Below are 17,176 nucleotides of genomic sequence, written 5' to 3' on the forward strand. Positions count from 1 at the left end.
GTCATACATGGTTCTTAGAGGACAGTGACAGCACATTAGATCAGATTTGTGGCTAGGTACCAATATCCACACTAGCATACCGCATAGATTGAAGCAATGTGTTGGCCATACATTCTAAGTAGTATGGAGATTTAAACATGATCTATTGTGTTGATGATTCCGTTTCTCACAACTTTAGCGTGTTAATAATGAGTCCATCCTCTATACTATGACTCTTTCTTTCTTTGTTTATTTTTTTTAAAAATTTTGAAAATCTTTTCTGCTTTGAGAATATGAGTGTGAGAATATGAGACACTGTGTGTTCCGAACTTGTATTGAACTCGTAAGAATTGAACTGGAATTAGGCTCGTAACAACTGATAATGTAATAACACCAGATAATGTAATAACTGTTCACAATGTAATAACTTGGCGGATAATATAATAAACTTGTTAAACGGAATATGTAATAACTCTAAATTTTTAACTGGTTATTACGTTATCCGGTGAGTAAATGACTTTTGGCGCCAAAAAATAGTAGTACTATGTGAAACCAATGTTTACACAAATACCATCAAATAAAAGCCGAGAATCTATACTTTAACCTCATAGTAATTGCTTGATTTCAAATTCAGACTTTTGTAGTATAGAGCCAAAAGAAGAAAAAAGAAAAAAAAGTTTAAGAAAAGTTTCAGCCGGACACTATTTCTATAAAAGTAATGAAGTAGAACCAACGTTTCTTGTGTTTTTCTAACACTGTCTTGTCTCTCCTCTTGCAGTATGTGTTTGTATCCTTGCTGTCCAGAGACAGTGTCTATGACGTTCTCAGGAGGATCTGTACACACCTTCAGGTAAGACATGAGGTCCTCCAGATGGCTCTGCTGGTTGGAACATTATGCTACAATTTGGAAACACTAAGGTTGTGTGTTCAATTCCAGCATGGGGCCACACTGTGGTAGTTGTGAGTTGCTTTGATTAGACATGTCAATGGTCATATCAAATAATTAGAGTTAGTTAGAGTTCTATGAAAACCATAGACTGATAACACTATCATAGGGACTTTGTATTCTACCAATGACCAAACACATCCTCCATGTTGCTAATTCTAACCTTATTTTCCTCCACAGGTGAATGGGAAGAAGAGCCTTAGCCTGAAGCAGTACCTGGAGGAACCTAGCTCTTTATCTATGGTGAGCACAGGCCTTACCACACGTTACAGTAGGACAGCTATGGAGCAACGCTACTCCTTTACACAACATTGTTTACACAGTCTAGATGAATCTGCAACTGTCTATTTACCGGCTGACAACAAGCATATATTATTGTACTTTATAGTGAATGTGAGGTCAGGGCAGTTGATGTAACATTAGCATTACACTAGTCAGAGAGTTTGGCTAGTCTCGCCTTTGGGTTCTGGTGTTTGACATATCCCCATTAACTGTTGGCCTATGTAGCTCAACATGGCTTTCCTAGCAGTAAGATACATTGTAATGAATGTTGAAGCGTACCTGTCCCTTCCTTGTTGATAGCACACTACTCTAACATGATGTCTGTTATAGTGTGAAGAGATAAGCTAACCGCCACTGCTATAAACTGTTGTTTTGTACTGTTGTTACCCCTTAAGTGTAGTTTACGTCATTAGCATGATAAGCGTCATAGTCTAAGAAGCTTAACAGACTGGCAACTCCAATCAGGCCGACTGGCATTCTTGACTTATCCCACTGCTGGGTATTTACTCAAAGAAAACAATGGGCTCATTTGAGATAGACAAGCAATGATATCCCTATCAATCAACTAAAAGCCCTACCACCACACACTAACCTCAAATACTCAATCCTAATACACTATTCTCAGCCATTTCGACTGCCCTTCATACACCACTCACAGTCCAATGAGGATTTGTCCAAAGATTATACCACTCCTGATCTCAACTACTAGGAGTTGAAACAGCTCTTCTTTTGAATACTGGACTGACACTGAGAGATTCATTTGCACTTGATTTTGTTTGTCTCGTACAATAGATCTAATGGAATAGCCTCTATAGCATGCCAAGCTAACTTTCAAGTATTTGACATTTACATTTACATTCATGGCATTTAGCAGACGCCTTTATCCAAAGCGACTTACAACAAATACATTTGTTTAAGTAAGTGAATCATCTATCCAACAGTCATCATAAGACAAAGTAATCAATGCTCACACCAGGGGCCATTGGCAGTTGTAAGGCTTTTTTTTTTTTTTTTTTTAATTATTTATTAACAGGAGAGAACTTGTACAGGGATGAAGAGGTCTCAAGGGTTGGGGTTAGGGTTAGTACAGGGAGGGTAGTGGGGGTGAAGAGGTCTTAGGAAGGACTGTTAAGATGTAGCCTGAAGAGATGGGTTTTCAATCTACGGCAGAAGATCGGTAGTGACTCTGCAGTCCTGACAGTGGGGGGAAGCTCATTCCACCAGCGGGGCGCCAGGACAGTGAAAAGCCGTGACCGAGTGGCGCGGCCGCTGCATCCACGTAGAGGTGGCGGTGCCAGGCGGGCAGCCGAGGTGGAAGAGCGGAGTGATCGTGCAGGGGTTTGGGGGCTAACCATTGCATACTTGACATACTTTGACCAAGCAATAGCCTGCCTCTCAACTCTTCTGTTGTCAAGGATGAGTTTCCCGTGGTCACCGACTTCCCTCCAGTGTTGAAGTGGAGGAGGAAGCCCTCAATCCCGTCCGTGTCCTCCTCTCTGCCTGACCTCCTGGGGAACTCTACCAGCAGCCTGAGTGCAGTGGACGCCCCCTACCCCCCAGAGGCTCCGCTCAAGGGTAAGACCTAACAGATCCCACCACTCACCTGTCACTTATGAATACCCTCCAATCCACACCACACTTACAGTAACAATTATTGTCCCAGGCTGTATTTGGTCCAATCCGTCAATGCTAACTGCATTGTGGGGAGTGTCAGTCACTCACCATCACCTCAATGGTTGACCTCATAATTCAAGACATCCATCCGTCTCGGCTGATGACATCATTCTAGAGCTATGGTAAAAAAACAACATCAAACAAACAAAGTGCATTTTTGAATTAAATTTAATCAATGAACATTGATTTCTTACTGTGGGAACCATAATAATTTTCCTCATTCAAGATGGTCATTTTAATAAAGCCATGTTCTCCCAGTGGAGTAAATAGATGTTGCCTCTAACCAATAGTCCAAGGTCAGACATTTTCCACACCCCCTAATGGTTAAGATTAGAATGTGAGGCAAGGTAATCTGATCCCAGTTCTGTGGCTAAAGGCAACCTGGTTTCACTCCTGACCACCTTTGTACGGTAGCCAGTTATCTATCACACTGTCAACGCTTTCAAACACACACACAAACAGACACACACAAACAGACACACACACACACACACACACACACACCCTGTCATGTCTCTGCACTTCACACCTCCCACAGACAAGAGTTGGCAGGCCCAGAATAGACCCATCTGTATTGTAGCCTGGGTGCCTGATTTTCTTTATCTTTAAATAAGAGACTATCAGTTAATATCTCTTATTTCTTCCACACGCAAGCTGTTTGCCAGGTGCTCAATATAGCAATTCACTACTGTCACCCTCTAGCCTTGAGTCACTGTCACTGTTGACTCACACTGATAACTGGGACTAGTATGGTTATTCATTACACAGGTGATAGTCTATCCCTAACCATTGTGGTTTAGAGCTAAATACTTTCTCTGATAACTACCTGACCTTAGTTGCTGTGTTCAAGCCCAAATACCTCAGCTGTCTTTTTTTGTTTTTTGTTTCTTTAGTTTTACTTTTTTTTTTTCTCCTCCTGGAAGGTTTTGATGTGTTTTACTCAGGGCTTGCCTGTAGTTGTAGATGGAGAATGAGGGATGCCTTCAAGGTTGTAGGAAAAGCTGAGTGTAGATGCACGCACGCATGCACACACATACATACAAACACACACACACACACACACACACACACTGAATATCTAATACCATGTGCTACTGTAAGTGTGCTGATTGGGTGTATGTTGCGTTGTGTGTTATGTTGTCTTGTGTTGGTGTAAGCAGAGAGATGTCTGGAGTCAGAAAAGATCCTCTTGACGGAGCCAGTGTCAGAGCTGGGCCACATGGAGTACCAGCTGCTCAAGTTTTTCATCCTTCTGTGAGTATGGAACAGGGCCCTGTTTGAACACATTGAAAAATGCATTGTCTTCCCTCCTCCCTCCCTTGAAGTAATCACTTGATCTAACTCAGCTGGATAGGTGAAACCAAGGGTCCCGCCATATGGCTTTTACCTATCTGATAGGTGATTACCTCAAGGAAGGGAGGCAGGAAAGATGAGGTTCTCTATACTCACTCGTCTGAGAAAGCGGTCATACACTACCAGTACTAATACTGCCACCTGCTGGTCATGATTATGCTGATTATTAAGTTGAAAATCGCATTGACAACCTTTACTGTGCCTTTCAGTCATTTACTTTTCTTGGAAATGTCAATTCAATATTGTTTCATACGACTACCCTGGTTTTAATAACTTTTACATCCAAAGATTAGTTTTGCATTAGACTAAAAGAGCATTTCATCCACAGTCCACACTCCATGTACAGTAGTGTGGATTCACTGAGGAAATGTGGATTTCTATGGAGCCTCTCATTTCCAATGTCATCCTGTTTTCCTCAGTATCATCCTGCTCATCATGTCTTCCTGTTACCTGGCCTTCCGTGTGTGTAGTCTGGAGCAGCAGCTCTCCTTTCTCAACACACACCCCACAATGCCCATGAGAGAGAGGTGAGTATCTCTCACACACACACACACACACTTCCCCAGCCTCTCAGCCCCTATTTCAGCATCAGCATGCAATTTTTCCACTGTCATCATATATTTGCAATATACTGCATAACATTCCTTTTACAAGATGAGATGAAATGAGATTGTTGCTATTGCCATTCCAACGTCACGTGCATGTTTCTCCTCCCAGGTAACCCCTGCTGCACCCTGCGTCCCCATTGGACGGACGGCCTGTCAGTCACAGAGTTCTCCTTGGGAATTGGGGCAAAAACAGAGTCTCAGTTGATTTACCTGTTCACTCTATATTACACCCTTTGTAGGTGTGGAGAAGTGCCCTGCTGGTTCTCCAATGAGAAGACAATGACTTGAGAAAAAAACAGATGAGACTGAAGCGAAAATGCACTCACACAGACAGCCCAATAGGGGGTCCCAGTCAGCCAAGAAACCCTCTTTTCGTTCCCTATTTGAAACTAAGCCTCCTTGGACGAGAAACTGCAACTGGGACGTCGAGAGGAGAGGGTTTGACAGAGTGCTGAAAGTAGAGGATTACAGAGTAGATGTCGATGGGGCTGTGCCAAATTCACACAACTTGACTTTGATGGCCTCGTTTCACGTAGATGCCAAGGCTCTTTACAATTCCAGTAAAATAACTTGACTCCTCTGCATCCAGAATTTCAGAGACTACGCTCCAAGGTTTTTTCCAACAGAAATAAGAGGCACTTGCATTGATGTTTATCGTACACTTTTGCGAAGGCACTTAAACATAACAAGTCATTCCAATCAGGAACTCAACCTGACCTAGTCAACCATTTCTCATGACCGAACAAGCACGGTCACCTGCCCAACAATGTTTACTGAGTGAGCACGGTCATGGAGACATGTTTGCTCTTGAACACTAGTGAAGAATTATAAACATTTCAATGGAAGTTATCAGAGTATCTGAGAATTGTGAGGTGTTGTGCTAGATTGATGGCTGTCTTGTCCTGCAAACTGAACATATGGTACTGTTAGTGTATGTGTGGTGAGTGCACGAAAGAAGTGGTTGATGTGCGTGCGTCGTGTTTGTGTGTGCTGTATGCATTCACCATATCTGAGGACTTCTATAGTGGCTAGAACTATCTCACAGCAGCGAGAAGATTCTCCACTTTACCAACAACCGCTGCATGTACCTGTAACACTAGAATTGACTGAATTGTAAAGCCTTTGTCAATGACATTGTTTGCATTAATGAATCAGAGGGGAACTGTGCTTTAGAGAAGAAAGCATTGAAAGTATTGTGGAAAGAGAACTATGAAAGGTTGACAATGAATGTTGTTGCTGTTCACTTGTCCTTAATGTACCGTTATGACAGGAGAGAAGTCTGTGTAGTGATGTACAAGTACTTCAGTGATGTACAGAAATCTAATCATGCATTTCAGAGGTTTAAAAGGAGAAACATAGGAGAGTTACATAGGAGCTGATGCATAAATCCATTGTGAAAAATGGCCTCCACATTTTACTACTACTTTTAGGTGCACCTGAAAAGCGTATCCAAGGCTATAGGCGAAGAAGATGTGTTGGCCTCGAGTGTGCTTTCTAGCCAAGTCTGTATGTATTTATTTGTGTGTGCAATTTTGTACTTGAGTCTGACAGGCATGATGTTCTTAGTAAGGTGGGCATATGTGTGTGTGTGAGATGAGTGTGTTGGACCCATCTGAGCATAGTTACTGGAGTCACAGCAGCAGTGACTGTAAGACAGCGGTGACTAATAAAACAGCCTTCCTTGCCTGTGCCTCTTTTCACCTTTTGACCATTTCTTCTTATGAACGGATCTCCCTCTTTGCAGGATGGAAAAACCCGGAAGCAATCACGTCAGCAATCAACATCAACATTGTGTCACTCCTTTGTCCTCTCCCTCCTGACCACAGGGTATTCTCTGTGCAGTGCTGACATCACTGGATGTACGGGGTGTTACAGGTAGTTTAGTTAGAAAAGATTACAGTTATAGGAGGGTAAACCATTGTCCAAATGTATTGTGCTGTATATTAGTCTAGTAGTATGACCATGATAACAGCTTTGCATAATGATCCTCTGCAAAACAGTTATCACATTCACACAGAAATACACTGTAGGGATAGATAGTATATTTATATTCTATAAAGGAAGGCAGTGTTACTTGAGCTATACTATGAAATGTAGGAGACCTGAAAATGCTCTCATACACTTACATGGGAGAAAAGGGCAGCATTGGTTATTATCTACACAAGTTCAAAGGGAGAGGCACTGATGGTATATTTGTTCAATACTTGGACAAATCCAACTCTCTGTCCTCCATAATCATCAGTGTTTAGATTACATTGGAGAGACCCTGTTGGATAGATCCAGGGCCAGATTGTACTGTTAGTTTATTTTTTCACAGCTAAGGACCTAGATGTGTGGGACTATTGGATTACTACCCCCCTCAGTGACTGAGAGACTCCTTTGGTGGTAGCAGGGAAGGTTTTTCACTAACACACCGGTGATACTGGCTTGCACATAAGGAGAGGCACTGACAAAGTCGGGGGGAAATGGCAGGGGTTTCACTATCGGTTACAAAACATTGCATACCCAATGGTAATACAATCCACTTCTTCTGTGCACATATATTCAGGAAAAACATGGCAGAAATCAAACTAAGTTGATGTAGATGGTTATTATCATGGGCTTATGGAAAGTTCAGCGGTAAGTCTAGATTTCATTATTAGCAGTCCTGTGGTTTGTATCCATAGTGTATTCATCCTCGGCCCAGTGCGGCTCTGCCAACTGTGAATTACTGCAGCCCATTGGTTATCCTGTAACTGTATCGACCCATCATTTCTACATGTGTACTGTACATTTCCTGTTATCTCTATATTAAGGCTCTTCTGACACTAATCAATTCCACATCCAGAAAAGTACTGAACTTAATTTTCTTGCAAACGTTGAAATGTATTTTTACTGTAATCTGTTGACTAAAGGTTCAAAACTCAATCAAAGCTGTGAGTACTCAGCAGATCCACAGGGGGCGCTCTAATACATGTAATCATTTACATACATATGAAATACATATTTCATTGATGAGGCTTGTCCTTAACTTAGGATGTTATACTTTCACCAGTATCGAGGAAACAACAAAGACAAGTGACCATCATTATGACATATGGTAGCTGCTGAACAGAATTTAATTCAACACTTTGCTGTTAGCAAACTATTTAAAAAATTAGTCAATCATGTACTGTATCTATCAATCTTACTACATTTGTGTTATGTTCTGGCCTTTCTCAAATCCCGTTGCCCTAACATTGTAAAGATATTTCAAAAGCGCTCCCTCCCTGCTTTTATCTGCATGACACACAACTATTCAGCAGGTCATTTTTCTTGAAGGTGAGAGAGAGGATACCTTCTGGTGCCTAGTGCAGTAACCTGACACCATTATATAAAAGAGTGATTATGGAGCATGGAGCACCGCAGACAGACCTAGCATCAGAGAAAGACCAGGGAGGGCTGTCAGCTTTGATTCATTGTTTTGTTTAATGTCAGAGACCTTCTGGGATTATTGTGTGGGTGGTTCTCTCTCTCTCTCTCTCTCTCTCACACACACACACACACACACACACACACACACACACACACACACACACAGGCCATTCTCCCCCACAAGCAGCTACAATGTGTACAGATATGCACAGGTGAAGATGAGGTTCATTCGTCATTGATGATGACAAATGATAATGTTTAGGCTACATTAGCAGTCTCCCTCATTGAGCCTCCAGCTGTAGGGAGAGAGGAACTGTAGGTGCTGCTGTGAAGGTACACCTGTCTGCTTCTCAAGAGAAATGGCCGACATACTCTTTCAGACTGCTACCAACTCTTTCAATACAAGATGTAAGTGAGTATAGGGTTAGATAATAATAATAATTAAAGTAGTAAGTACGATAGTAATTGAAGTATCTTAAAGAAGCTGTTCATTTTGAAACATTTAGCTTTTCTAGGGGAATTCCTAGATGATATCCTGCTGATTTTGGGTCCAACTGAATAACTGTAAAGTGTATATGAGGGTGTTTTCAGTCATCCACTGAAGAGGTCTAGGCCTACCAGCCTTTTGCGAATGTTGAGCTCACCATTGCTTTCTTTCTTTTTAATGATATTCTAAAATGTTGATTCGGCTATGTTTCAGATAGATTATTTCAGATTTTTCAGCCTCATAATGGCTTCTTGACTTTCACCTCTTTGGTCCTCATGTTGACAGACACCAATAACAGACTCCAAAAGCAAACGCAAAGCTGAGAATCAAGACTAGACATTGACAGCTCTCTTATGCCTGCTCAAATGATGTGACAAGAACATACCTGACTAACCAGAAACACCTGTCAAGCCAATTGTCCCAATACTTTTTTTTCATTGTGCCATTAAATAGGGGGACTATGTATAAAAAGTGTTGTCATATCTAAATGGTGAAACCAATATGTACACAAATACTGTACCCTAAAAAAAAGCTGAGAATCAAAACTTCAACCTCATAATAACTGTTTGATTTCAAGGGCAAAATGCTTCACTGTCCCAATACTTACGAAGGGCACTGTATTTCAGAGTGTCAGGGGCCAGTACATGTGCTGCAATAAAACAGTTATCGGGGGAAATACCATGGAGGTAAACCTTGTCTGCCAGTTAGCTGTCTAAGGCCTAATGGTGTCTCCTCACAAGGATGACTAATAGCTAAATATCGCAACTCTCCCACTATAGAAGTGAGAGTTGAGCCTGGCCTCAATGAATCAGTGACCTCTGTGCGCCAGTATAATGGGAGAGTTGAGATCTGTGGCTAAGCTGACATATGGTCAGTGTGTTTGTGTCTGTGTGGCGTGTGTGTGGCGGTACAGTATGTGTAGTGGACATCAGCTGGTCTAAGGTTAGCAGGTTTGTGTATATGTGGCACACGACAGTAATACTTCTATGAGGACATGCTGTTCCAGGGTCAGCAAGGATAGACAGGACAGTGCAGAGCTGGGGGGAATGGGAATGTGCTGGCGGAGGGAGCAGATAGAAGCCTCGTCTCAGCCTCTAGCACTCCCCGGAGTCCTGTCTGCTTCTGGAATGTTCCTCCACGACGGACCTTTGCTCTCCTCCGTCTGTCTGTGAGAGATGAGGCTGCTGCGAGCGAGACAGCGGATAAAAAATTAAATTCAGTTCACAGCCTCTTTATCTCTTTCGTTTACAGCAAGTGATGAGTAGTCATGTGCTTCGTATCGGGAAACTGGTTGGTTTGATCAAGGGCTTCCTTGGTTTTATCGACTTATTTACTTATTTACGTTGTGAATTGATGTGATAACTCCTGTATTGTATCTGATATGCCTGGGGCCTGGAGTTTTTCCTGGTCAAGTCATGTGGTTAGGAAAAACTCCTGGCACTAGATATGACGATAATGAGTTAAAGATGAGAAACTCAACTTGTGATGGCCTCCTTGTGTGTGTGTGTGGGAGCATGCCAAAGGAACCCTAATTCGTAGAAACAGAGGGGGGGATTTTGAAAGGTTGATCTTATAGCTGGTTTACTGCCTTCCTGCTACTCTTCAGTGTCAGTGTATGAATTCTAAGTCCACCTTTCCTTAACCTTAACTAAGCTGGGCTCCAAGTGATAAATCTAGTATAGTATCAGTGTTAAAGGGCACTTGAGCTCATTTTAAAGTAGAGGGTTGTAAAAGTTAGGTTTTTCTCCTCAAAAGCACCATGCTGATGTTATTGTCTGATACCCCAGATGACCAGTGCAAGTAGAAAGACCACCAAGCCAGTAGGGGGTGCTCAATACAAATCTGTGTGATGATTAAGGTATAAGTATCACTTTAGCTCAGGTAAAGACACTCAGGCACTGTCAAGGACAGCTTAATGGTCCTGTGTAGACCTTTGAGAGGATCAGAAATGTTCCCCACAAAACATTCCGTCCATACAGTATGTCCTCCCTCTTCCCCCCCTCCCCAAACACCCCCACGTATGAACTACAAGGGCCAAGGCCAGGAAAGATATCTCTCACATCGCAGCTAAACCTCAGCGCAAAAGATAAACATTGGTCTCCGCAGTATTTATTTTCCTAATGTAGATATAGTGCGAAGATGCCTCCCTATTCTCCAAAACAGAGCGCTGCCTCATCCTACGGTTGGATGCTTGAGAATAAATATTGCCTCAGGGGTATTTGGACAGTCTGGTTAATTATGTTTAGAACCCATGGTACATCCTATGTCCACAAGTGATACTCTGTGTGAGTGGGAATCAACCAATCAGATGTCCTCTCCACACTCATGTCCTAAGCATGAGAAATAACAGGAACATACCATAACTGTTTGGTTTTGGGCAAAAGACATTTACAGAAAGGCCCCTCGATTTGTCTTGGCAAGGAACGCATGAGAATGAAAACCATGCAAAGACCAAAAAAGGCCTTGGAATTATTCATATGAACTAATTTTGTTTACGTTGACTTGCCTCTGATGTGTGCATGGATGTTAAATTGAGCACATGAGTTAAGCCATTTACTGTATAGCTGCTGCTGCAGCACATGGTCTGAAATGTGTTTTGCATTAGGAACATGGCTGGATCTGAGGTTTCTCAAACTGTTCTGAAATCTCTAAACCCAGTTCAGGCCTTAGGGCAACCAAAGGGCAGACATGGGGGGGGTGTTGGGACAGGTGAAGGATGGTGATAAAGTTTTAGGGATGGATTCATTAGGAGAAAACAAGCTGTAATGCATGCATGCATGCATGCATTCGTGGATATTAGAGCTGCTTAATTCAAGCCATAATTCACCTGCAGAACGCTTTACCTTTCATTAATTACTTTTTCAGCACTGGGGACCCTCTAACCCTTCAATATGAAGCCCAAACACATTACACATCCGCTTACGTTTGCATAACTTTATCACACCTATTATATACAGTCACTAGATACAGTGCCCTGTGCAAGTAATGTGACAGTGAAGCATGTTTTCTTCTTTTGACTTCATACAAACGTTTGGGAATCTGAAATCAAACAATTAATATGAGGTTAAAGTATAGATCCTCAGCTTTTATTTGATGGTATTAGTGTTCATATTGGTTTCACCATTTAGAAGTTACAACACTTTTTTATGCATAGGGCATATTATTATTATTATTACTATTTCAGGGCACGCATGTGTGTAGGCATAAAAGAGCTGTCAATGTCTAGTATTGATTCTAGACTTTGCATTTGCCTTTGGAGTCTGCCATTGGTGTCTGTCAACATGAGGACCAAAGAGATGTCAAGGAAAGGCAAGGAAGCCATTCTTTTCTGAAACATCAGGAAAAAAAATAATCAGAACATAGCCAAAACATTAGACTTGCCCAAAACAACAGTTTGGAACATCATTAAAAAGAAAGAAAGCACTGGTGAGCTCAGGAATTGTAAATGGCCTGGTGGGCCAAGGAAGACTTCTACAGTTAATGACTGAATAATTAAGAAAACCCCCAAACAACTTTCACAGATCAGGAACACTCTCCAGCAGGTAGGCGTCAATGTGTCAAGAGACTACCAGTCGACTACCAGTTTCACTGCAAGGTGCAAACCACTAGTTATCCTCAAAAAGGATGTTCAGGTTACAGTTTTCTAAAAACGTACCTACAAAAGGCTGCAGAGGTCTGAAAATTGTTTTGTAGACAGATAAGATGAATAATATAATATACAAGAGTGATTGCAAGAGGAAGGTTTGGAGAAAAAATTATTTGCCCAAGATTTACAGCATGCCACCTCATCTGTGAGAAAGTGTACAGAAACATCTTGTTTGCTAGAGTACAAGCAAATGCCTCCAAATTCATTGGATGGCGCTTTAACATACAGTAAGACAATGACCCCACACATACTGCCATAGCAACTAGGGAGTTTTTCAGGACCAAAAAGTGGACAGTTCTTGACTGGCCAAGTCAATCTTCAAATTTAAATCCAATTGCACATGCATTTCATTTCCTGATGGTAAGATGTCAGGCAAAAAGACCCCCAAACAAACAACAACTGAAGATGGCTGCAGTACAGGCCTGGCAGAGCATCATCAGATAATATACCTAGCATCTGGTGGGGTCAATGAGTCGAAGACATCAGGCAGTTATTGCATGCAAGGATTGTCGAACAAATACTAAACATGCTTAATTTGCACATTATATTAATCTGTCCCATTTATTTTGGTGCCCTGAAGTAGGAGGACTATGTATAAAAAGTGTCATTTAAAAATGGTGAAACCAATATGTACATTAATACCATAAAATAAAAGCGGAGAATCTACACTTTAACCTCATAGTATTTGTTTGATTTCAAATCCAAACTTTTGGAGTATAAAGCCAAAAGAAAAAAAATTGCTTTTGTGCATGTGTAGGGAATTTATTGAGGGGTTGACAGGTGAGGTCTTGCAAATGAGAGGGATTCACAGACACCTGTTTTATATAAACACTCCGTCAGTGAGCGTGTTTGACAGAGACGAGGTGCTTGCGGTGGTCCAAGTGTAGCAAGGAGAAAGGCCACTGAAAATATTAAATAATAGTGAAATATGTGTTTATTTAAAAAAGGTGAAAATGTCATGTGCATCATTCTGATACTGGCCTTTGTCTTGTGATTCCAGTTTCCCGCAGAACTGTGTGACTATAAATGAGTCACTATTCTACTAAATGAGCACAGGTGTGACTGCAGCCTTGACTCATGGTATCATAAAGATTGCAATAAGAGATACACATTTGCTAATTGTTCAAAACCATTCACAATGTTCTCTTTTACCTTGGTTCAGGATGTTGTGTTTTTAATTGCCGAGGTACTGTACAGTACAGTGGCCGCCTGTCAAAATAAATAAGGGTTGCACAGCTGAAAATGCCACTGTTATGGTATTATGGAGTGCTGGGGTTTGAAACCATAAAAGCTACAGGTAAAATCCATTAGAGCTTCTCCCGAGAACACACCACTGTTGGCCTGTGGGGGCCTCACATACTCTTTAAGCACTGTAGACCCCCCCCCCCCCCCCCAAGAGAAGGTCAAAGTGGTACGGTCCCATAGTTCACACCTCGTCTGGTGCATGCAGACATGAAGAGAGACACCATGACAGCTTGTTGATACTCATTTTGGAACACGTCGCCTGAGAGCTGGCTGTGTACTCGGCCATGTTATGACCCACAATCCTTTGTTATTGAACATTGCTGTCTCTGCAAGGGAAAAGGATCACAACCTGTGACAGAGAATATTGTATAGTTTCTCAATGTTGGCACTATTTTATCAGTAGCCTATTTACTGGATGTCCTCATATAACCAAGCTTATTGTCGTAGGCTCTTGCACTATAGTTCCAACGAAGCTTGCTCTTACTGATTATGTAAAACAGAGTTGTGCCGAGGCTTGGAGGTTGATCTTGGGATTATCACCAATGATCGTAATATCCTCACATTGTTCTCCTGGGATTGGCTGGGGGCCAGAAGCAGGCAGGTGAGATCCACAGCTGTGCCATAATAACAACAAATAACACTGCTTTGTTTATAGGGAGAAAGAAAATGGTCATTTTAACTGTCGTAGAGTTGGTTAGTATGCATGAGATGTTGTTGATTACATGATACATGTAGGCTAATTCATGTGAGATATTTATGTTCCGGAGTGTTGATACTTGCTTCCAAGCACTGTTAAATACTCGGTCTTTAGAGTTGGTTCAATAAGGGAAAAATCATTAATTGGACTCTTCATGACTAATTTTCCCATTCCATAACTTTTACTGGGGTTTTTGTTCTTCAACAAACAGCACTGTTGTTGTGACACCGTACAGTTGAATGACTGATGTAAGGGTGTCCAATTTTCTGTGGCCTCTTAATTTGTTTGGCATCAGTGCCAAACAAGCTTATGTTGTAACAGTTAGTTGGCTGCTGGTGGGAAGGCCTGCTCTAAAGGCTTTTATTGGTCCTATAAACTTTAATGTGGCGGCAGAGGGGGCTATGATTCTCTGGTGAAATATCGCCACATGGTGTGGGTACCCACCCATCACCCAGAGGGTGGCACGACTCCAGAGATGGTAAATCTGTGAGCCACTGTACCGGGTCCTGACGGACTGGCTGCCAGCCTTCTCAGTAGTAAGTGAGGTTTGATCTGGCAGGGAATCTGTTTTCCTTCTTTGGGTGTTTTTCTTCTTCACATTTTGTATGCAGGTAAATGGTTTATGTCTGATTCAAAGACCTGTGGCTTTACTTCCTCTTGATAGTTACAATGTTGTTACATTACAATACACTATTACAAAATGACCAATTGTTTGTGTGTGTGTACAGTGTCAACCACCATGGTGTTCAGACACAAAACGAAATCACAGGCCTGGGTTAAGGTGGTACATTAGTGAAATGGAGCGTTGATTTCTGTGGCCAGGCAAAGATAATGTAGTCTTTGTCTTTATGCAAACTATTCATGGCAATATCTACTGATTATCTCTCCATATTCAGATTAAATTTGACATCTGTGAGTAAGACACTCAGTGAGTCCTGTCACAGTTTTTGGGCCATCCTTAATAAAGGCTGTTTTGATCCGACCAGGTTTCCCGGTGACATGAGAGGCCTGTTGTTTGTGTCTGCACTCGTCCTCCTGCCTGTGGCCCCTGCAGTTTGAGACCCCCCTGCCTATTGTCCCATAAGCTCCTCCCCTTGCCCTTAGCTAATGTGGCATTTTCATGTAAAGCGCCTGACAATTTGGACAGTGATGCTAGTCTGCCTGAATGTATGGAATGGGGCCCTTGGTATGGAGTTCTATTCCAACTTTCAGAGCCAAAGGGAGGATTTCCTTTTCGAAATGTCAGGGTGGAAAATATGTCACAGAGCTGTAAATCGATCCTCTGAAAAACAGGTGGAATGTTTTCATTTGGCATTGCACAACACCCACTTCCCAACATGTGTGTACAACCGTTTCTGTATTTCTGTTGACTCCCTCTTTTATCATCCTTTACTCATCTTTCCATTGGACTTCCAGTTTCTTATTGAGAATTCAACGACATCAAATTGCAATGCATACATACGTCTGTACACCACATAAGGTCAGCTCAAATAATCAAAGTCACTCATATTCATTATCACAATTAATTGCTATCCAACAAAAACACATTCATTTTCTCTGAATAGCACTACAATGACGCGCTTTCCTCTTTGGAACTTATTGAACCAGCATTTATAATAGATGGTATCTCCATCGGACTGTTAATTAATTGAAACATACTGTTGGTGGGGTGAGTTTAAATGGTCCTGACCATTAGTGATAGTTTCTCTCTTGACTTATTATGAACCAGGATGGGCCTGAAGCTAAATGGAGCCTGAGACGGAAACAGAGACTGTAATTAGTGGATCTGCCAACCCTTACATTAGAGACACTTATCACCCTGAGGGCAGCTCACACACTTGCTCAGGAAACAGACTCATCTCCCACCAAGGCCTTTATTGGAACAATGAGTATTATAGCTGCAAGTAGCCATGCCGAGGTATAAACCATGGCACAATACCACCTCCACATATTTCACAGGGCACCAATAGAATACTTGGAAAAGATGACCATCATGTGTTTTGCATCACCGATATAGAATTCTGTTATCATTTCAGTACCTAAGGCCTGATGAAGCCTCATTGCATTGTGAATGGCCCTAGTAATGTTCATGATGCATTCTATGCTGTTTTCAATGTTGTAGTCTACTTTAAACTTCTTATTCTAAGGAACCTCTTAGCAGATCCGCATCATGGCGTTAGTTATAGGCCCATGAGGCAAATTTGGTCCATGTAGGGAGAGAGACCTATGTACCAATTTCTGAATCTAGGTCATACAGTGTGAGGGGTATGGTCTTTTAAAATGTGAATGTCAATTGCATGGCATAGCACCACCATGTTACCAGATGCCATGATACTGCATGACAGTGTGGCCTACGTTCCATTACCATATTGTCAACTTGCAAGATCTTGAAGCAGAAGTAGGAGAATATAATAGGCAACGAAGGAGAATAATAACAGACAACGTCAACGCATCGCTGCTTTGACCCATAATAACTTGGTTGAGATAAAGTGTGGCACTTTATCTCATGCAGTTTAATTTTTTATCAGAGATTATGGATAGAGCAACGTTTTGAAATGAACAGAGATCCTGCAGACATTCATTGAACAATTCGATTGACATGCTGGCATTTCACAACGGAGTGGGCGAAGCAAAGGCATCGTTCTGGGTTGGACTTTTGAGTTGGCCACACCTATTTCTGCATTCTCTGTGAATTTCTTAAATCTCCACTCATACCTGTGATACTGTAGACTTCTTTATTCAACTGCTGAATTATGCTCCGGTATAGTGTGCTTTGCGTCATGTTCAGTTGTGTTTATCTGGAAAACCCTCCCTCGTTTCCGCCCATTCCCACCACAGCTCCCTCCCACCCTACAATGAAATGGTG

General features: G+C 41.8%; 1 protein-coding gene across 2 annotated transcripts in view; it reads left to right on the plus strand.

Moving 5' to 3' along the window:
• gramd2ab (GRAM domain containing 2Ab) overlaps positions 1-6,532 on the plus strand; it is a 32,900-nt gene extending 26,368 nt beyond the window's left edge. The window contains exons 7-12 of one of the 2 annotated variants that reach the window (XM_083667040.1): positions 758-829; positions 1,106-1,168; positions 2,623-2,782; positions 4,039-4,135; positions 4,654-4,761; positions 5,082-6,532. In XM_083667040.1, coding sequence (XP_083523166.1) covers positions 758-829; positions 1,106-1,168; positions 2,623-2,782; positions 4,039-4,135; positions 4,654-4,761; positions 5,082-5,130 — 549 coding nt within the window. In that variant the 3' untranslated portion in view covers positions 5,131-6,532. The remainder of the gene's footprint in view (positions 1-757; positions 830-1,105; positions 1,169-2,622; positions 2,783-4,038; positions 4,136-4,653; positions 4,762-5,081) is intronic. The other variant, XM_083667041.1, reaches the window with a different exon arrangement.
• The last annotated feature ends 10,644 nt before the right edge of the window (positions 6,533-17,176 follow it).

Source organism: Argentina silus (assembly GCF_951799395.1).
Source record: "Argentina silus genome assembly, chromosome: 3".
NCBI classification, from domain to species: Eukaryota; Metazoa; Chordata; class Actinopteri; order Argentiniformes; family Argentinidae; genus Argentina; species Argentina silus.